Source organism: Falco peregrinus, chromosome 1 (genome assembly GCF_023634155.1).
Source record: "Falco peregrinus isolate bFalPer1 chromosome 1, bFalPer1.pri, whole genome shotgun sequence".
Lineage (NCBI taxonomy): Eukaryota > Metazoa > Chordata > Aves > Falconiformes > Falconidae > Falco > Falco peregrinus.
Genome location: NC_073721.1, coordinates 111,128,994 through 111,152,558, shown reverse-complemented (window position 1 = coordinate 111,152,558; position 23,565 = coordinate 111,128,994). Strand labels below are relative to the sequence as shown.

At 37.8% G+C, this 23,565-nt stretch overlaps 1 protein-coding gene across 1 annotated transcript in view; it reads right to left on the bottom strand.

The window, feature by feature from the left end:
• The window catches only part of THSD4 (thrombospondin type 1 domain containing 4), a 319,742-nt gene that overhangs the window by 52,599 nt on the left and 243,578 nt on the right, over positions 1-23,565 (bottom strand). The window contains exon 8 of the mRNA XM_055790923.1: positions 21,495-21,699. Coding sequence (XP_055646898.1) covers positions 21,495-21,699 — 205 coding nt within the window. The remainder of the gene's footprint in view (positions 1-21,494; positions 21,700-23,565) is intronic.

Genomic DNA, 23,565 nt, shown 5'->3' with positions numbered 1-23,565 from the left:
CAAAAAATGCTTTGTACCTCCTTGCACTCCTGACAATTGCCAAGAACTGGAATAGTTGTAAAACAGCTAAGTTAAAACAGCAGATTGTGACATCTCTGCAGAAAAAGTGCACTGCCTCATGAGAATCAAAAGCTGAAGTAGAAAGAATTATAACTGTGTCTTTTGTTTGCTAAATAGCTTTAAATCCTTACAATGAAAAACTGGTGCTAATGAATATTCCTAAGCTGTTTCAAATTTCAAGTGGAATTTCTCAAGAATTTTGGATGCTCTGTGTGGCAGAGTTGAATGCTCTAACTCGAAACACACAGATCTGTGAGCTGCAAAGCACTCTTGGGTCCCCTAGCTTAGACACAAATTCCTCTGGCTCAATGTCTGTCATTCCCACTCTCCAAAGGGCTTTCGAACCTGGAGTCTGATTTCAGGCAAGTCTGATAAAGGTGCTGAAGTCTCAAATACAGTAACATTTGCACCAGTACTGACAATGGGATAGAGGAGAGATCTAAAATAGTTTCCCCCTATGAAAAGCAGGTTACAGCACAAGCCCACAGCTGTCTGCAAGGCTTGGCCTGCCCGCCCGCAGCATGCAGAACCAGGGCCAGGGCAGAAGGTTGACCTGAAGGCCACTGGCACCGAGACTGAAGTTACTGGACCAAAGAGAGATCAGAGGTTATTACGGATGGGAGGAGATCGGCTTTGATTAATTCAGTGTCCATTATGGTAAGGATACAGGAGCTTTGATTAATTCAGTGGCTGTTACAGCAAGGATACAGGTCACAAACTAAACCAGACAGACTTAGTTCCACTGTTCATATTCAGCCCTGAAAAAACATTCAGTTCTTCACTTACTCTCTCTTCCAATAAAAGCTGACAACAGCATAGCAAACCTTGGTCTTCAGCTTAAAACAACATTAATTTATTACAGATCCTCCCGAGTATTTTGCTCTTAGCAAAGAAAAATAATATATACACTAGTAGTGAAAGGCTGTCTCCATTTACCTGAGACCACTTTGCCAGAAGATGAATTCCTGGCACAATAAGCTGGGTTGTCAGAGGGAACCTGGAAATACAGCAAGTCAATTCAGCTCTGGTATCCACTTTCCTATACATTATTTTCTGGCTATAAAGGCTCAGGGCAGTCTCACACATGTTATTGTTTATGTCGATCCGCACATTTAAACATAAAAAAGATGTTTGGGGACTGAATGAATTTGATGTTTATTTGACAAAGCTATCAAACCATGTGAAACACACGACTGATACTGGAGGTAAGCCCAGAAACCTACAGACATGACAAAAAATGGAAATAATCTCATTTTATTGATTATTTTTATAGGTCCAAGACCAACAAAGAATATGACTGATTTATTTCATGAAAGCAGCACAAGATTATCCCAAATGCAAATCATTTCAGTGTATCACTTCGCATTCTGTAATTGTTCTTTATTCCCAAGCTACCTATTAAGGTAATGAAACAAAATTTTTCTCTGATCAAATGTTTTTCATAGAAACACAGGAAAAAAATATGTATTTGCAAGCTGTGAATCTATCCCTAGATCACTAAGTAGGTCTGGCTAATTAATAGCAGCAGCTTGTCTGCACCATAGATAAAGCTGTGGAGTCCAGATTCTGAATAGGTAATAGAAGAAAATCAGTTAAGTATCACTAATACAAACGATATAATTATTTTGCTATCAGGAACTAAATGAAAGGTTTTCCAAGCATATGTGGGAAAGAACATATAAACAACAAGAAACTTTGTTTTTTCTCCTTATACCAAGTTAATTATTTGCTTCTACCTACACTGTGCAAGTAGCTCTCTTGCAAACTGCTCTGCAGTTGTATTTCTCAAGTTTGATTTCCTAGACCTTCTGCTTCCAGTCCCATAGGTCTCCTGATCAATACACTGAGCACAGATTGTTATATACACAGCCTAATAGATGCCCAGGTATTCCAGAGGAGCTAGGAGAATCTCCGTAGCCACAACAGGCCAGGTTTATGCTTCTAATCCATGAAATACGACCACAATGAATTTATCACACCAAACATTAAACATTCGATGTTTCAGAAGCAAATTTCTTATTTCTCCTTTACAATTCCACCTTAGAAAAGAAAAATCCTTGTCCTTATGTCTTTGATTAATTCTTATTAAAGTTTCATGAGCTCTGTCTTTTCCCTTTAACGGAATTTCTCCAGTCTCGCTTCTTTCAGAACTACAAAAAGTGTTTAACTATAGCCTTGATTTTTATTTAAAACAAAAAATCATATAACCCATAATCTATTTTTTCTGCATTTCAGATAGCATTTTCCACACTGTTTAGATTAAGAGTGAATTTATTTTTTATGTAAAAGTACATCTAGGACACCTAATTTTACACTCAGCTGGGAACATTTTTTCTGTATTTGAGATAGGTAAGTGTGTCTTTTTATGAATGCTGTCTATGAGTAAAGAGCTTGTTGAATACCCACCCTCCCAGAGGTAATTTAAGTGGGCCTTCTGTTATAAACACAACTAAATAATTACCGCAATGGTAACAGGTTAAACTTGTCTAGAAAAACACTTCACGCTGCTAAATAGCACAGATTCTTACCAGAGTACAAAGTCTTTAACTTTCTATGACCTATTTCAGTTCAATTCAAATCAAAACCAGGAGGTTTATCAGGGAGAGGGCAAATACAGAGAAATCAATCTTCTTAATCCAGTTCTTTGTGGACTAGACCACAATGATTGCCATAATTTAAAGTGGTTACATTCAGAGGCCACTGCCAAGTCACAAATCAAAGCACTGATATTTCGATGCACATTGTACTCCACTGAGTGGCTATCTCGGAGGTCCCCTCCCGCACCCCAGCACATTAACCACTCTCTGGCGGGTAAGCTCTTTATCCGCATACCCTGTGATCCATAAATGCCTTGTAGCAGAATTCTGCAAACAAATTTGACTTCAAGTGCCATCTTGGGATCAAGTGCCACTCTAACACATTGGCTCAGAGTCTAGAATCATGCTGGGAACAAAATGAGATCGAAGTGGCTGGAACTGTCATACAGAATGTTCATGCTGTATCAGGGAGGCACTGTCAGTGCAAAGCCTGGCTCTTTTCTGCCATGTAATACAAGGGGGAAAGTATGCCGGTCGCTGCTCTAAAGTGGGAAAGGAAATGGTTTGGGAGAAACTCTGCACTCATTTCTGCCGAATGATCCCCTTGCCTTCTTCCCTCCTCCAGTAAAATTCTTATCCCAAGTGACCCACAAGCAAGGATCCAAGATCTCCTTCTGCTCGGTCCCCTTCTTCATTGAGGCTGACCTCTGCCTACACAGCAATGAAAACCACATTGGCCAGGGGATCTTGATGTAGCGTGGAAGTCACTGGCAAAGCACTCCGCATCTGCCAGCAGAAAAACATCTCACCCAACACATCCGTTCCACCTGCAGCCTTTTTATGCTTCACAGCATTGATGCCAACAGTTAACCATGTAAGCACTAGTTCAATAGCTATCCTGCTATTATACTATTAATATTAATGATGAAGCACCACTGAAAACTTGTTGACAACCACAAACTAAAAGCTCAAATAAACTAAACCAAGTTCTTTTAAACTTTACTTTTCTTTATGTCTCTTACTTCACCAACCAAGCTCTTTGCATGGCTTTTAATTTCAGCTGTTTAACTGGAAGCATGCGATGCATCTTCCAACTTACCTCTTATTCCTGACTCATGAAATACAGAAATGGTCTAACTACTGACCAAAAAAATTAGAACTTTTTTCTTGAGAGAGAGAAGAAAGCCAAAGAGGATCAACTATATAAACTTAGGAGAGCCTTTAGGATCCTTTAGAGGCCAGGCATGTGGTATGCAACTGCTTTATATACTGCACAGCGGGACTGGTAGTAAATGCCAAAGTTTGCAGAGCTTGTATAGTTGTATATAACATAAAGCAATTGAATTTGAGAAACAGTCATTCAATAAAGCTATTGAGTCAGCTACATTTAAAAAACTGCACAAAATAAGTTCAAACAAATTAAATAAACCAAAAAAGTCTTCACATTTCCAATCCAAGTAAACAGCAATCCATAGATACTTCTTTGATGACTTTTGATAGATATATAAATCCAGATTAAAATTCTCCCTAGCACCATGAACACATTGGTGGAGTGAGTTTTTGTTTTAATGGGTTTTGGTATTTCCCATTATACTGCCTTTTAATTAGCATCTTCTTTCCTTTACTTTCTCCACCTCTTTTATTTCTTCTCTATTAACTCTTTTTGCCCCTCCTGTACTAGCTGCCAAAAAAATTTATCTAAACTAAACCACAAACCCTGCCCACCTCATCCAAAGAAACCACAACCAGCTGGCCCAATGGCTCTTCCACTCAAGCCAATACAACCATTGCATACATCTGCACTGACAGTGCCTCCTGCTCAAAAAAACCTCAAATCACAACCCACCAACCAGCACAAAACAAAGCCCCTACCAAACAACAATAACAAAGAACAACAAAAAAGGGTTAAAAAGACATGTACTGCGATATAAATAATGTACTGGCTGAGCAACAAACATAAAGGCTTTCACTGGCATAACATACACAGCCAAAAAGCAGCATACTTTTTCATATTGTTTTTTCTCTGAACAGTGAGATTCTCTGAAGCTCACTATCATGCCCTGCTGATTAGCTAGTTTACTTTTTTGTCAGAGTTGTTGTTCAGTATTTTTCTCAAATACATAATGTAAACACACTGTTTCTTCCCACTTCTAAATGCATCATCAAGAGAAAGGCTGTAAGGCTTTGTAACACCTTTTTTTCAGTTATCACGTTCCACAAAAGATGGGTGCTGAGGACCTCACCAAAGCAGAGCCCAATGTTAATCCCTGTGGGACACAAAGTTCTATCATCACTCTCAGTCTGGCGTACGGCAGGAAGCTCAGCACTTTATCCAGCAGCTGATGCTGTAAAGAGCTTTAAGATCTTCAGTGTACCTTTCAATAACCAATAATGGCTTCCAGTGCTTACCCAGGCAGGGTAGGAATATTAAAGAAGCAGAAAAAGGGCAACATACAATTGGATTAAATTTCTAGAGAATGAAGATATTCTATACATATTGCCCAAAAGCTGTGGTCTCTGTCTTTGTGCATGCACACACGCAGGCCAATGAGCCACTAACATATCCATGTTAAAACCTGTTCAAAACCAAGAAATGTTGCTGCACTCTTGAGTTATCTGCAAAATTCCTCACCGTCACCCTGGTTGCCAATGACCAAAAAAGACGGTATGCTACGGCAACCTCAGCTTTACGTAACATACCAAACGTAACAGATTAATAACTTATGTGAGAGCTCTTCTCCCATCTCTTAGGTTCTTTTCTGTCTGCACTAAATAGGACGATACCATAAATCCCATACAGTGAAGGTAACATTTCTCATTTAAATTGGCAGATTGAAATACTATTCATAGTCCTCGGTATGACATACTGATCTGACTTGTTTTAATCAATCCCTGTTTCAGTGTTTCCAGCTTCACAGACTACTTGATGAACATCTCACTTCCAAATTAAATGTCATGCTTACATTATTTAAGGACAATAACTCCTAGGGAAAATATCTGACCATGAACTGACAATGTGAACTAAGTATTAAAGATCTTTCGGGTGATATCGATATGCATATATTCCGAGTCCAGTGAGTTTCAACGCTGCATATCTTTCATTTATAATCCTATCAAAAATCCACACAACCACTGAAATTACTAACAGCATTTCCTGATTAACTTCAGTGAAGACAGAAACAAACTCCACCCTAAATACCAAAACACAACTTGGTTCCCTTTACAATGACTTACTGTCAGATACAGTTTAGAATAACGAGCACTTGAGAGACAAAGGAATGTTTGGTAATTCAGTGGAGAGATAAAATATTTTCCATCTTCATGCTAGGATATATCCACAAATACCAATGACTTTTGTTTTGCCTTTCTTTTCCAGTCATTTAATGTGCCTTTCTCTTGACCGTCTCACACAAAATCTGTTCCATGTGTTTGCAAGAGTATCTTCATTATAGGTATTATTACTATTATTATTATTAGGTTTTAAAGCTTTTTATTCAAATCAGGTGTTACTACATACTGCTTTACTTCCCAAGGAAAGAGCCATGCCTTTCAGCTCGTCTCAGACAGCGAAGTTCCGATGGAATCAATGGCACCATTGTAATTTACAAGCTGCTGAGGACCTGCCCCTGCTTGTTTGAACAGCAGCTTTTTTACGTCCACAAGCACGTAGGCATAAAAGTCTGCCGAAAGTTCAAAAGCATTTTTAATTTTTGTGCACTTCTTTTCAAACACTTTCAAAGTTATTTGGGCAGTAGAAAAAACACTTTTTCCAGCTAGGCTCCAGAAGTGTTTAATACAGTTTGTTGCAGTAGGAGTGCTTAATGGGCATTTCCAGACTGCTCCTTATCCTGCTCACAGGATCATTGAGGATCCAATTAATTAATGTCAGAAAAACACTTTGAAGATAAGAAGCACTTTCTGTGACGATTTTCTCAAAGAACCAAGGAACTTTTGTTTCAACAGCCAAATTCTGGATGGAGGCATGAAATACAAACCCATTAACCAGTGGATCTCAGCAGAAAACAACACTGAGAGAAGGTGAAGGAGGGCAACCTTGCACCGCAAGAAACTTTAGTTGCTGTTCCCACCTTCCCCCGGAACTATTTGCCATGCTGAATGGATTTTAAGCACTAAACAGCTTAATACGCTGCTATTTATTATTGATTTTGAAAGGCAGTGTCTTGAAATACTTTTGGAACATCTTAATGATCTATTGAAGTCTGGGAGCCTTTCAAAGAGCAAGAAATCTAGGTGGCTCTGCTTGTACTCACAGGCATATGTATGCTAAAACATGCACAAGATGAAAGGTCTGGCCCATTATTCATTCCCTCAGATCAGTTCTAGGATTTTTCTTATATTGATTTGGACTCTGAAAAAGCCAGATCATCTTGACACTCCAGAGGTTCAAAATAAATATTTAACTTGAACCCACCATCACTTCTGCCAGGGATGCAAATAGGCAACACCTTTGGTAGCACCCTCACTTTCATCTCCATTGTGAAACCCAATACTTTGCAAAAGATTAGCATAAATTATCTGATGTACAACATGCCAAACAGGATCAATACTTCAGACTGTTAAGTACCTTAGACCAATCAAACACTTCACCATTAACGGTAAACATTTGCTCTAAAACCTCATCTGCAATAGCGTATTTTTAAGGTTTTAAGATGCCAGAGCCAGGCAGGCCTGAAGAACTCCACTATTCCATTACTCGGCACCGTTAGTAAGAGCAGAAATTTCACCCTTGGAACTGGTGGTACTGAGCTGCCTTAGGAGGGAAGAACAAGATGTGAGAACTGCAACTCAGACATTAAAAGCTGTTTTTGAGTTTTCAGGGGAAGAAAGCCATAGGAAGGCTGCTTTATACTGGATGAGGGAAGAAAAAGCACAAGCAGGTGGCATAACACTTATCAGTTCTTGTTAAAATCTAAATCCAACAGGAATTGGACTCTACATATACAATATTGTACCGATTTTAAGATATAGGCATAGCAGAATGAAGGAGCAACAGATGACTTGCATATAAGCAGATGCTATAGTCAGTGCTTACTGTTCAGTCTTGGTAATTCATTCTACCTCGAAGACACGATGAAAATTCAAAGTTAGTAAATGAAAATGACACAATTCAACCAAGTGAAAAGAAACCAGCATTAGCCCATGACTAATGACACTGAATTCACCATGAAAATCTGCATCCTCAGATGTATACACAAAATATACTAAAGAAATACTATGGAAAATTTTAGACTTCATTACACAGTAATGTTATATCTGCTCTCTCACTGTATTCTTCATTTTAACACGCAGCACGAAGTTTTAGATTCTTACCTTACAGTCTAACAGATAACTTATTAACTCTTCAATACTAAAGAGAGTTGAGGGTCTCTAATCTTCTTTAGATCAGCACCTGCAGAATTAAGACCAATGGAGACGCATCTAATTCTGAAGCCTAGCTGGGTTTCAGCATGCCTGATTTTGGTTGGACTTCATAGGAATTCTAACCATAAACCCGTTGGTTTTTTGCTTAAAAGAAGTGATGAAGCTAGCAGACTGAAAAAAGCCTTCACTAATTCACCTCCAGAAAAGCATTCAACTGCTATCGCTTCATCTGCATCAGGGATGATACTGAAATAAAACACAAACTGCATTGCATCCGCTTGTTCCTCCTGAATCCTCAGAAACATTCCAAGGTGGGAACAAAGCTATTCCATTTGGTTTCACCTTTGCTTCAAAAGTATACGTAGTGGAGATGGAGATGCTACCAACATGGCACACATTCTACACTGCAAAACAGAAAGCAGGGAATTTTAAGATTCATTTGCTTTGTTTCTCAGTTTAAAAGTTTCAACTTTAGCCAACAAAGTCTAACTCAGGAACATGACTCTGGCCGGACTGAGTATCAAACATTCCAAGCCATCAGACTCACCTGATTCTCAATAAATACAAAGTAACATTAATCTTCCAAGGTACATGCAGACAGTCACATCGTTGTTTTCTTAAGCGTCTGAATCTCTGAAATAATTGTCTGGCTTTATTTTTTACAATAACATTGTGTTCTACTTATTAGCATGCTCATTTCACAGTCTGTTAACTGAAAACAAATAGAGGCAAAGAACAAAGATGCAAGCTGCACTGTGCTGGATCGCTTGTGAAAACACTCCTGTTTGTTGTGTGGTCATCAGAGGGAGGGCTCCCCGGGTGCTGGGTTCAACAGGGGCTGCCACACGCAGCTTGTTATAATGAAGCACTCCAAAAGGCCACCATCAGTACAAGGTAATTCAAGGTTAATTCCAAACACGGTAATAGAATCTCCCATCTTTTTAAATTAACCTAAAAAAAGGTGCATGGCAATGCACTGAATTACAAATACGTGACACTTCTTCACAAACAGAACACAATGAAAACCTGCATTTTTCTTTACAGTTTTCCAAAATCTGCCTTCTGCACAACTGCTCAGAACTGAGCCCACACTAAGAGGCACATGGAGGGCACCCTCTGTTTCATTCATAAACCAGTGAATATTTGCTTATAAAGAACTGACAAACTTTGCAGTTTCAAAGCAGAATAGCACTGTGCAATCACTCCCCCTCTAACAGAGCTAACTGCTGGTAGTTAACAATAAATTAGGTCTCAGTAGGACTGTATGAACAGTTTCAAAGCAATCCACAAAGAACTGTTTTCAACTAGAGACTCAAAAGCTTTAGGAATGAACTATGATGTGCTACTAAGAGAGACAAGGGTTACAGGAAAAATTAATTTCTCACTGTATCAATAGATACAGTCTGAAGAAACTGCAAAGTTCTTAAGATTACATGTTTTTTTCAACTGACACATGGGAGACATTTTTTCAAAAGTCCACTTTGCTAAAAAAGTGTAAGAAAATTATGTCAGAAAGTTACAATCTCTTAACACAAATTTAAGACTGCATCACGCTTCTCAGTCTTTTTTTTATTGACAGAAGACAACTGAAGAAAGGTACTGTCTGTTTATAATGTAAATCAAAGCTCATGGTTTGTCTTTCCCCTGCATTAATTAGGGTTGGGGAAGGAAAGGAAAAGTATTTGGTAAGAACAACAATAACAAAAAATGTTACATATCATTCTGGATATGTAACAATCTCTTCTAGCTCTGCCAGACACTTAAGGCAAAATTAATCCCCTAGTCCTCTGGAACACGAACCTAAAAGAGAATGATGAAGTGTTATGACAGAAATTCAACAGTAAACTTGTAATTCCACTTACTGAGGGAATCTCTGTTCTGCAGTCTGACTGGATATCTGCAGACATATGCTAAAACATTGCTGCCTTAGGTCCTTACAAGCTATTTGCAAGACAAATGACAGGGCTTCTTTTTGCCAATAAAAATGTCTCTCTTTCCCGAGTCTTCCAAAGCTCTGGTATTGCTTATCATTTCAAAGTGGTTAGGCTGGAGTCGTCCCGCTTGACGGAACAGCCATGCTCCTGCTCCTCCTGAGTTTTACCTCCCATAATTTCAGTGAAACTGCTACAGAGAATCCCTATTTTAAGTTACATTCAGATGCTCCTTGCTCTGTACCAGCTACCGATGAGGAGTTGCATAGCTGCACGGGAAACAGCGGTAGCCTCACACCGGAGCAATCATTTATGCCAGCAGACTGCATGCTGACTCTGAGCTGGGTATTATTTTCTTCGGTAGAAGTGCTGCTGTAGGTGAATAAGATGGACTGAGGTATTAATCTCTTAATGCAGATTAACTGCAGATAGACTATCACACCCTTAATAAATCCCCTTATTAGCATTTTGTGGTTACCAGTGGTCCAGAGGTTCAGTTTTTCTCAGGGTCCCTAAGCCATGCCCATACCAGCTTGCACTGCTGGTAACTTTTGCTTAGTAGCTCACTAAAACCAAGTTCATAATCTCACAGCAGACATTCACCTGACCCAGATCTCTCAGCCACACTACCAACATTTTCAGAATTACAGCAGCTTGATTCTAACACAAATATATAAAATAAATGGAGCCATGAGTCGGGGGGTGTGGGGGTGGGGGTGTGGCGTAAGTATTGCTGCTATGGGTACAAGTATGAAAGGAAGATTAGGTCTGTAAGGCTTCTATACACCCAAATTTTTCTGACACAAAATGTTTGAAGTAATATTCAACAGAAAACAAAGACACTAGGCAAGTTAAGAAATAAAGGATAAAGTTTAATCTTGCTTGACTAACTTAATCACACAGTCTATAAGTCAAGCTTTAAACCCCCATATATATTGTGTATTAGAAAAGACTTGGATTCCTTTTGGAATTTAATGTTGCAATATAAAAATATTCTCTGCAGATGAAATCTCTTTATTGGACCCAACCATGAAGCCACTAATCATGTAGAATTTCTACTGGTTGATTATTTTACTAAAAGAGATTTTAAAAAGGGTAAGAAACAAAAATGTTGAAACTAAGAAGTTCAAAGGGAAATAAGAGAAGGAACAGGGGAAAAAAGATAAAAATATGTTTCTTTTACAGAATCAGATGAAGATGTAAGAACACAGTCTATCTGACTAGATCAAGGGACGCTTAAGGAACAAAGAAAGGTTTTTCACTATTCAAAAGAGAATTTTGCTCAGAATAAAATAAGATTAGGGAATCAAAGAATGCTGTACAGAAATATCTACAACAATTGAAACCAGGTTTCCAACCATTTTTTCTTAAGTTTTGTTGTGTAGCATTTGAACAACTATTTAAATTAGTAACAACCTATCTTCTTGGCAAGAAAAGGAAGAAATGTGTCTTCATGTGATTTGGGAATTTGCTTACGGATAGTTTATGAATTGGATTGACACTGGTCATTCTTTATGTATAGCTAAGAGGACAAAGTTCATTTTGAATTAAAAGTTGCAAGAATGAATAGGAGAAAAGTATTGCATTGGACCCATGACTAGCAAGGAAAGATCACTACACCTTGATCACAACTTCAAGAAAGAACATCTTCAGTCAAAGTAGCGTTTACTCCAGGTAAAAAGACTACTGAGCAACAGATTACATTTGAGGGACCTTAATCAACTCACAAAGCTAACGGCTTCCAAAAAGTACATGACATTTCCAGAAAGGGCATCTTGTTGGCCATCTTAGAGACAAAGGAAGAACAGAGTGAAAGCAGGCAGTCAGCTGCATTAGTGAGAAGTGAACCCATGTTACTGAACACTGGTCACTACCATGAAATACGTGTGTCATAAGATGCTCAATTTACACATGCTGTTCAGAAGAGCCTGGGTTTTTTAAGAAGCCTTGAACAAACCACATGTTGATATTCCAAACACTCTGCACTAAAACCAGTGTTCAAATGAGTTTTTTCATGCAAAGTACTTAACGGTTTGGTCATCAATTAGAACACAAAAATAATATAAGCTTTGAGATCTAAGACATTCACATTAATTGGGCCCAGATTAATAAAAACAATTCAAATAGCCCATCTCTTTCATTTCTTAAAGCATTTTCTTTGAAATTTTGCATTCAAGTTCCTTGGTTCTGTCCATAACTGGAAACAGAAGTATAATCAAAACACTTTCAGAAAGGCTGAAATTAAAGATTTTGGGGTCTGACAAGAAGCAGGAAATACTGAAAATCTTGCAGAGTCAGTTCTCCAGAGGTTTCCAGGCCAAGGGGGTTTGCAAAGTTATATAAGCAACCAGACTGCTGGGTGCTTTACAAATCAAACTGAACCACCAGCCTTTCTAAGTTTCCTCTCACTATTTTGCATACCTCTCTTTATCCCTTTCTCTTCCTTTCAAAACAACCTTTCCATATTTCAAGAGAAGGAAAAAACACCCCATTCCTTTAATACAGAACTTATGAAACAAGCACCTCAGTGGGACTCATTGCTGCTGGCTGTTGTTCAGATGATGTATTTGCAGGGCAGATCATCAAAGCAACAGCAGGTTTCAGCTGGTGTGCTGTTGTAGTCATAGCTGTTTTTATAATAACACTGCTTACAAACAAATGATTAAAAAAAAACAAGACCACCTCTGTCAGACGAAGACAGAACCAGGAAACACAGAAAATGAAAACATGATTTCTACGAGTTCCAAAACTGGTCATAACCACTGTCATCAATGAGCAGGTATGAGCCAAAAAGCCTAGCCAATAGGTGCTGAATGCAAAGAAATACCAGTATTATTCTTCAAGATGTAGAGGGGAAAGAGGAAAAAGGCCAGAGAGCCATTTACCCAGGAAAGCACCAATATGCAGATGTCTCCTTGAGATTCAGGCTAGATGGAAAGCCATCGGTCTACCAGGGCAGGCATTCAGGCTTCTTGTGCCAACTTAGGGCTCGCTCTCTGATCTCCCACAATCCACAACCAAGAAGAAACTCATTTAGAATCATATAAGTGATAACACCAAGTTATCATGCAGAAGACTGTTCTGTAAGACAGTGGTAGAAAGCTGTGATACAGATGCTAACCCAGCCATTCAGGCTTAACCACTTTCCTGAAGTGGGGAAACAGTACTTCCCATCACCCGGACCAGTAACACAGTCTGCCTTTTTTTCTTTTCCTTTTATTTTATTTATTTATTAAGATCTTCCACTTAATATACAAAAAAGAATAAACCAACTTTTGAGAAAGCATTTCTTTCGTATGTTTTCAAAATGTACCTGGAACCCTACAGACCACTATACAGAGTGCTAGATATTAGCCAGCTGTTTAATGAAGCCAGAAGGAAAAAGGTCACCTTGGAATTTACTATAATAAGATAACTTTGCCAGAAAATCTAAAATGTAATTATTTATGCAACACCGGTATTGAAAAAATATATGGTCAGCAAAGAATAATGTCCTAGATCTATTCTGGTTCAACTACAGGTCACTAGACTAGGTAAGACCCTTGTGCAACTTGAATTCAGTGGAGTTGAATTCATTAACACCAGGGTTGAATTTCATCCAAAGTCTTAACAACTTCAAGGGTTTTAATAAGTGATCACCCTAGCCAAGTAATACATGTTGGCTGCACTAAGGTGAACATCTATTTAGTGAAAGAAACTCTCCCTGCAGAAAATGAATTTGAAAATATTTTGAAGTACAGTAATTCAGAGGATCTGTAAATATAGGTATGTGTCCACAAAGAACCAGGCATCTTAGCAACAAACTTCAGGTGATAAGGGTTAGAGAGATAGCTACTGTACACTTCTGTCTTAATATACCATCTTCTATTAGTTTTTAAGCCTTCTACATTAGAAGCAAACTTGTGATAACCTTTATTCTCCTTGGTAACTTACTTGCACATGCATTATCCTCAAACATAGGCTGAGCTTCAAAGGCTGCAAGGACTTCAAGCAGCACTATCAGATCACAGATGAAATACCCTTTACAGTTTCAGGAGGCTTCAAACCGGATTTTAGATTGTCTCCCATCCTATACATCCCCTTCTTATGTGAAGCCATCTCACCGTTCAGTCCTGGATTTTTCTGGTTTTGTTCTTTAAAATTTGATGATAAGCTCACATTGTTTTCAAAACTCACTATCATTACCAAATCACTGGTCTTCCAAATCCCAGAATGAACTAACCCACATGACAACACACATCTAACTATGGCTACAAAGTGTAAGCAGTAATCTCAATTGTCCTGTAACCTAGCATTACCTTTTAGGAAGAGTTAGTTTAATAAATAAAGTATTATCAATAATGCACTTAGTATACAGAAGAAAGTACAAAGACTGTTAAATCTAACACAGTGAACACTTCATCCTAGCTATGACTTTTTTTAATAGGGAAAACCCACACCCATTGTGACAGGAATATGACCACAGAAGACAAGAACCAAACTCAGTCTGACCCAAAAATTCATGAGATAATATGCTTCTGAGATTTCTGTTGCCTCCAGGCATAAAAAGACTCCCCATGCCTCCTCACCATTGTCCTGAATTCTTCAAACAAAATATGGTAGCCAGACTGGCTATGTTAAAGGTAATTATCATGACCCAAAATAAGAGTAGGTTGTAGGCCCCACACCCACTGAAGCTATAGTTTGCAGAGGATGATGATGAAATGGGCAGAAGTTGCCCATGTAAACAGGTTTATTCCATACCCAACTAACCACAGTACCGTACCATCCTTTTTGGCCTAAGGAAATGCAACCTAGTGAAAGTCTCAGGCCAGCATATGTAGCCTAAACATAAATCCTGAAAGTGAATCTGTCAGCAATTAGTGTAATATTAACTCACAGGCACTGGACTGGGTAGTTGCTACATGCATCTTTTGTCTGATCAGACTCGGCTGCTGTGCATAAAGTAGTAACAGCCACGGAGAAGCGTTTTCCTGGATAGGTCAGCGTCAGCACTTCGGTGTCGAGGCAGTACTGAGGCACTTCAGTACTGAATACAAATCCGTGTTGACAAAAACAACTCTTAGCAGATCTGTGTTAGTCTTGAACTAAAGCATGGCCACACAGAAAGCAATTAATTCAAATTACGATTAATTCAGATACTCGGTGTATCTACAACTAAGGAACTAATGCTAACTAAACTGAATTAAATGAAGTGGAAAAAATCAGAATCCTCTCTGCTCATCAGGTCTCTTCTAAAACTGACATAGAATTGAATCTTTTGAGGTGGCCAAAAATCGGTTAAGCTTCTACTAGCGGCTTTCTGACTTTGTAAAGTCAGAAAATACCTAACCAAAAGAAAAACCTGAAGCACTGCAGGAAAAGGCTGAGCACAGGTAAGGAGACAAGGCAGAAGCAAATCAGCAGGAGTTACCAACTGCTATTACCATTACCATGGCCTCATAGGAATGCTTGATTTTGCAAACATTTACCAAAAACCCAAGTTGTTCCTCTTTCTGTGTAGCATTTCCTGACTCTTCAGTTCAGTATTCAGGAAATAATTACATAGCAGATTTGCTAGGATTCCTAATCATAAAAGGTGTATTTAGGAATATTATTCAAAATGTTCTGGTTCATTTACACAGAGATTCTAACTGCCTCTTCAGACACAAACAATTTACTCTGAAACTTCCTTATGGTTTGAACTTGTTGTGCTTAATTTCAGTTTAAGCAACTCCTTAAATCTTTTCTTCACATTTTGGAGCACATCATCATCTGTACAAAGAAGTGTCTTTGTTTTTTAACTCCAGCAGAGAACCGGCAAGAAGGCAAAGAACAAAAGGTAAAAATCCCAGTTACTCTAATCCAGATATTGTAATTAAACGTTTAAGTAACACATTCAATACACTGTACATTTGAAGACGACACTCCAACTCTAACACACAGACTGACACATATAGGGATGCATTCAATGAATATAAATCTTAAGAAATACAGTGCTGAAGTCCTTGTGAGCACCATCACAACGAACAGATGTAATAGCATAGCTTTGGGTTGCAGCACTTCAAAAACTCAAATGAAAAAATCACAGGTTTTCTTTCTGAACAGAAATCTAAGAATTATCAAGGGTGCACTGATAGCTCTCACTACCTATTGGGGAGAGTCACCGAACCCAATGCACATTTATCCCTTGTATATAAAGTAATTGAGAAAACAGAAAAACTCTCCTCCTCTGGCATATTCTTGCATGTTCATTCCAAGTCCTGAAAATTCAAACACATATTCTCTCTTCTCCATATTACTATATAATATCATTGCAACTTTTCTGCAAAGAAACCTTTAATCTGGTATAAAAATAAAAAAAACAAACATTAAGAGCAATTTAACAAATGTATATTTAAGCGTATTAATTGATCTAATTGATCCTCCACATGAAGCAAATCAATGTGTTATTTCCCCAGATATAAATTACAAAATTTCATATGATCACATGTGGTATAGCAGTGCCTCTACATTTTTTTTAATTCTCTGCCAGTGTTCTAATCTAACTCCTTTATTTGCTCTAAATTTTAATCTCTAAACTGATTTAAAAATGAAATTTTAAGCTCAAGAGCTGCTAACAATATTTCACCAGGAGACATACTGTTTGAATGTTATCTGCTGCAGAGAATACTGAAACACAATTTTTTTCCCAGAGAATCTTTTTACAGCCCTTTCAGTTTCAGCCACTGTTGTTTTCATATAACAAATGCCTTTAAATCCATATTCATGTTCAAGCATGCCAATATTCACAAGAATGCTATTAACATCTCTTGGACTTTTGGTTTAAAAAATACTAATGTGTAACTCTTATTTTAATCACAAATACTGCATACTGGCATGTGCTAATAGAAGATGCTAGAATAACAGAGTATCATTTTACAGAAAGCAGGGATAATGGATTAGACCTAAGGATCTCCCTACCCCATTTAGTGACAGAAATAACTTATTTCCATGAAAATCAAAATTGAAATACATCATATATTCCGTGAGCGAACTGTAAAGAACTTTACAATTAGCAATGAAATGAATTTCTCTATGATCCTATGAAACATCTTTGTAGTATATAGTATTCAGGTAAGGCAGAAAACATTAACAAATGTGCCTGAACTCTAATGTATATACTTTCCCTTTCAAAAGATATCTCATAAACATCTACTGCCAACGATGGTACCCTTGGCAGAACTGAATCTCCAAGGAATCTCACATGACTCCAGATTCAGAGAATTGCTCTAGAAACAAACTGTTGCTTCAGTTACAGGACATTACCAGATTCCTTCCAATTAGAGTAAGTTCATTACACACGGCAAGTGTATTTCAATACTAATGCATTTTCAACCGTTGTATCTTTCACTCTCATATTAAACTAAATTTTAATGTTGACTATTGATACCTCCTTCCCATTAGATTCTCTTGCTGTTGAGGCTATTATATGGATAACAACCAACCTCTTTAAATTAGGTTCTCAAGACCTAACATGCAAAAAAGCACCTTCCAAATAATCACTTCGGATTCATGTCATTTGGCTTTAAAACGCTGCCAGGATCCCAAATCCCAATCCCAAAGATGCTGAAGTATTTATACTCAAAACCACATGTTTTGCAGCGTAAGTACTGTAACATACTGGTCCCACTTAAGGTATTATGGTCCTACTTAATTCAGTGGCAAGCTTCCCATTTCGGTCTATGAGAACTGGCCAGCTGATGATTACCAGTGGGATAAAAAGTATGTCTTTGTCTCTTTCTGTACAAGACTAGCATGTGACAGAAAGGCCTTGCCAATGGAAAGTCTGTTCAAGGTCAGCCGTTCTGTTGCTGAAAGGTCTAACACATCAGCCAGTAAGAAAATATTGCTGAAAACTACTTTGAGAAGCAAGTAATTCTGTACATAGCTCAGGACTGTACCGCCTATAGCCTTGTTTACATTTTATAGAGTCTAAATCTAAATTGTAATACATAGATTTTGCTTCTAATTGTAAAAAAATATTTACTAATATATTATTAAAAGTTATTAATAGCTATTATTTAGCAGTCCAAAGCTGGACTGCTTTCCTTCTGCACACACACACACACAAAAAAATAAATACGATGCTTCCTGGGACATTTCTGATCTGCCTAGTGGCTCTATTAGAGCTTGTTCATTTTGGCTCACTAAGAAATATCAGTTAATGTCACAGGCCATTCTCAATTTGACTCTCAAAATATTTTCCTTTATCAGATTGACACTCTCCCTATAGTAAAGATCTTCAAGAAATGGAAAACCTAAAAGGATTTTTAGCACATGGGAAGGGGGGAGGGAGGACAGGGGGAAGAAAAGATTATGTTTGCCCTGTATGAAACTCACACATCCAAAACCAGAACACCCAAAAAAAGAAAATATAAGCAGAAGAAAACAGAAAAATGGTGTTGAAAGTTTTTAAGGTATACAGAAATCAAATAGTAGAGATCACTAAATGCACAACACATCTATGATTCTGCCATTTTTGTGAAACATTAATTATAAAGTTACACGAACAATCGGTTGAACCACTGAAATAGCCCAGCTCCTTTAATCTGAATATTCTGACTACCCAGATAATGACATACTCCAGAAACACTAAAAGCTTCATATGCCACTGTTATGTTTTTTCTTTTAACAGAAGTTCATTGTTTTCAAGTAGCAAGAACTTATAAATTTTATTGTGTAATCACTCCAGCTTGTGTGTAAAAACCCAAAATGCAATACTTAAAATGAGTAAACCTTAATAAGCTACCATCATTTTCAGCATCACCATTAGAACTCCACTTTCTTATGAGGGTCACAGGTTTTGCAACAATGAGCAGTAGATTACTACAAAAAAGTTCACAAAAGCTTTCAAATGTTTGGCTGACTTTCAGCTAAGTTTGAAACTCTTTGGGTAAGAAACCTCACATTCTTGCCTGCTTTGCCCAGCACTTCCCAATTTTACAAAAATACCTCCTTCTGAAAACATGATTTCCTGATTGCTTATTTGCTTAGTACTTTTGACAAAGCGGTGAAAATTTGTGGAGCTTTTTAAAAATTGTTTAATAATAAACCCACATGGAATTTAAGACAATCTCCTCAACAGAGACAAGCAGGATAACTCAGATTCCCAGAAACGTCTGCTGTCATCTTTTGTAAAAATTTTTGTGACCTTGGGCAGACTTCTGATTTTGTATCGAAGAAACCATAAAATGTGCAAAGTGAAAGGAAAATGAAAAGCAACTAACTTATACTCCTTGCAACAAGAAGAATGTTGCTTACTAGCAGCTCTGATGGGTATAGCTGGACTGTGACAGAACAGGCACCTGGCAACTTCAGTTTTGCAAAGCGCTCAGCTGTATGCCTAAAGGAATGGCTGCTGAGTTGTTCTTGTTGCTGCTGCAGCAAAAGGATGAGTTTAAAATATTTTTATTTTTAAAGTTTAAGACTTCCGCTTATTACCATACAGACAAACCAGTAAATACCAGATCTGAGTTTTCAAGCTTCCCTGCTCTACCACTGTTAATGCGCTCTATAAAAATGTGCATGTTTAATATTTTGAATGCTGTTTTATCAGTGAGAAATTTGTGACCAACAACCTCCCAATTACCATTTCGTTTGTCCAATAGATTGCTTGATAAACCTTAGAACATGTTAATTCCTGTCCTGGTGCAACTCACCTGCCTCAGTACACTAAGTTTATTGTGTAATGGTTTAAGCAGAGGCTGGAGTCCTTCTAACTGGAACGAAAGCCTTAACAATTCCTAATGGGGGAGGAAGCTGGCAAATTTAGCAGACTACATCCATACCAGCAGCTTTAAAATGAAACATATGAAAGGGGGGGTGGGGGAGAAGATGATAGCATAAAACAAGAGCTCAGGGGATAAGGAGATAAGGAGTAGCATGGGAAAGAAAAACTTCACCACTTTCCCATACATGCCAACAGCCTGGTTATTTTTAAATAAAAAAAATGTTATCCTTTTTCTGTCCTGCCCATTCCAAAAATGTTCAAGAAGCTCAGGACATTCTAATATAGTTAAAGGCATTTTTCTGCCAGCTGTTTTTAGATGCCAGCATGTAAATCTGACATAAAAATGGCATTCAACTCCATGATTTTATATATTAGTAACACGGCTACTTTCACTGTCCTGCCAAGTAAGCTGCGTTCTCACCAGTTTTCTGCTGAATGTACACATATATCTATGGAAGCTCTTTAGACAGAGCTATTGTTTTATTTTGTCATCAAACAAGTTAGTGTTGATGGATGCTATACAAACTATTCACATGAAAAAAAAGAATGCTAGTCTAAATAGGTGTATATAATGTATCTAAAATGCTTTTGGATGAAACCAGGACAAATTAGAACTGATGAGATACCCCTACAAGAGGTCTAGAACATTTGGCTTTCTTGGGCTGTGGGTAGCTTATATTATATCTTCACTTTGAAGAGTCACTTTTTTGGTAAAATGATGGCGTTCACATTACAGTTCAGACTATTCCCCATGATAAACTCCTATCTACAGGCAAATATTTCTGTAGAACTAGTTACAGCTCCAGCAGGAATTGAGGAGAAGAAAGCAGGAAAGAGGAAAGAAGCAATTCAATAATCAGCACTTTACTTTCTCCTACTTGAGCAGCAGCTGAGATGCTTGCCAGCCAGAAGTGAGATAAAGCAGCTGTCAAACAAGTGTACTGGGATTTGACTCTTCCAGTACAGCTAGATAGTTCTAGTAATTATTATACCAAGCTAGCAAGAAAGGCCTTGTGTAGCTCCATTTTATTATTTGCTATGGTAATTTTTAAGACAGATGTAAGGATGGACTGACAGGTGAAGCGAAATTAAAGGGTGAGGAGTAGATTTTACAGATCTTAACCAACAGTTCTTTCTCCAGCCGAATTGGCTTCGAAACAGGAGCACAAATGTGGGCAAACTAAGGCTTGGTAACCTGAGAACTTGAGAGATTACAACAGGGAATGGTTCAGTTCACAACTGCACACAAGGCAGACATAGACCTGCAGAAATTCCACGTAATCTCTGATTTGCAGCACACTAGACAGATCTAGAAATATACCACAAGATGCTACGATGCTCATATATATATTCCAGGATCCTCCAACTGTACAAATGACATTGCATTCTGCAGATACCACCTTGATATCACGTTATCTCAGTAAGATTTTGATATACTTCAAAAGAACTGACATTTTTAGGCAATCAGAAGATGCGCTCTTCTCCTCAGGCAGCCTCAATACACTTTACATAAACAAGCATGCAGCTGGGCTAGATTCTTGGCTGCTCAGAAAAGGTTAATGCTGTAGGAAGTATAATCACCATAGCAGAACCAACTAATAGGAAACACCAAAGCCAAGTTGGACAGATGGAAATACATGCTAACAGGTCTACAGTGTTTACCCAGAATTATAAACTGCTAGTTAGTTCTGATCAAAATGCCTGTGTAATGAATTTATCCCCCCCGCCTCCCTGACATCTATTTCACACTGCTTAGAAGACCTTTCCTGGCACAACTTCCACCCTGTTGCACTAGTGCAGAAAGAATGCTTTATTCATTGAGATGCAACTTACCCAAATAGTTGTTGCTCTTTGACATCTCAGTAATGTTGATTTTAGTAGCTCCTTCAGGAATTTCCACTATCTTGTGGTAGCCAAGATTTGTTAGTGTGTGTTTGAAAACTCCAGACACAACTTTGCAAGCAGTGTTGTCCCCTCCACATATTCCACACTTGTCAATCACCTTGTCTGAACCCAGATAGTCGTCACAGCCAATGCTCTGCAAAATAAAAGTAATATTTCTTTTTCCAAGATCTTACAACTGCAGACTTTGGGCATAACAACTGAGGACAGTATGACCTTCAAGGAGCATTCAACCCTGAAAAGATTCTGTGAATTAGCATATGAGCAATTTCTTCCTTTGTTCTTCTGTAGGCAAGAAAAGCAGTAAAAACCAGAGGGTTCACAGACTTGGGGATTTCAAGTTAGCCAAGAGGTTTGTACAGCCTGTTACCAGAAATACAAGAACACACTGAAAAGCACTAATGCACTGATCATTGCTGATAATACCATCCTCAGCTGCAAGAAGAGAATCTCATAACAGCATAGTTCCTGTAGCTGCCAGTCAGAAAAGAGGTAAAGAGCTATGATTTTTTAATGATATATATATATAATATATATATATTATAGTTATAAAGCAGAACTACTTTATAAATAAAAGTCTTTTCTTAATTTCCTCTAAAACTGAGCACTGAGCCTATTCCCACCAAAAGAGGTTTCTAAAAAGTCTTTATACTGTGTCTAGACAGTTATAGTAGAAGTAATCCTCCTGTTCACTGAATAGAAAATACTCAACCCATTCAGTAACACTCACTCTGACAGTATAATTTTGGAAAGAAAAAAAAAAAGGATCATTTAAAATAATATAAAGGGCAGAAAAAATGTTAAAGATTTGACACAAAACAGAAAAAAAAAATTTCCAACTTATTGCACTTTAAAAGACGCTGTAGAGACAATGCCTTCTTGTACCGAAACATTCCTGTTCATTGATCTTACTGTTCTGTATTTCCAGACTTTAAATTATGTTTATGATGAACACTTATCGTCTACCTATATGACTAACTGGCACACGCAAAGAACAACTAGTTCTCATTCACCTAAGAATGAAATATTGTATGAGCCAGTAGAACAGAAGCCTATCACATATTTTATGAAATTTAGTAATTTGATGGAAAACATTCAAAATAAATGAAATAATTTCAGGTCTGCCTGAATAAATTTAGGTCTACTAAAAAAATGCTCATTCAAGGACAAAGAAATCATTCCCAAAATTTATGATCATGTCAAGAAAGATGTCATAATAAGCTACAAATACAACGATTTAACAGAGAAAAGGAAGAAGCTAAGATTCTTAACAGAAAAATAAAGGGAATATTAGAGCCACTTAGGATGAAGTTGAAAGGTGATAAGGGCATGTAAAAAACAAGACAATTCTTCCATAATTCTTGGTCTTTTTTTACCAAAGGCTGGAGCCTTAACTTCTTACCTAATCCCCACTCTACACTGTTCCTCGTTCTGCCCTTAAGAAAATCATCTTTGTCCTGCTTTTGTCCCCATTTTAATAAACACCTTCCTATATTCTAGCCAAGTTTCTGAGGCAGACTGAGCTTTTCTTGCCGTGTCAGGTATCTTCTCCATACACAGTCTGATGCTTCTACTTCCCAAGCCTTTCAAACAGAAATGGGAAGGCGTTCTCTTCATAATTCAACAGTAATGAAATGGACACAATTGAACTTGCAAATCAGAAATTCAGCATTGCCCCCAGGACACTTGGGTGAGGTAACCATTTGTACCATATGTAAACCAGCTTCCCAGTAGCTGAGATGGTAACTTAGAGACTTCTTCACTGGCCAGCAATATAACTGCATTTTTAGAACAACAATGCTGCTGTATATAATGGTTTCATTAAAAAACAACTTATCTATAAAAGAAATCGGGCTCTCTTTTGTGATAACATACAAAGCACTTCATCAGCAAGCCAAGGAAGAGATTTGATGTCCTGGAATTTTCATACTGGTTATGGCCTAAGTATAGCCTGGAGATAAGAAGGAATTTGTGACTGCATGCGCACAAGCAGTTGGAATTG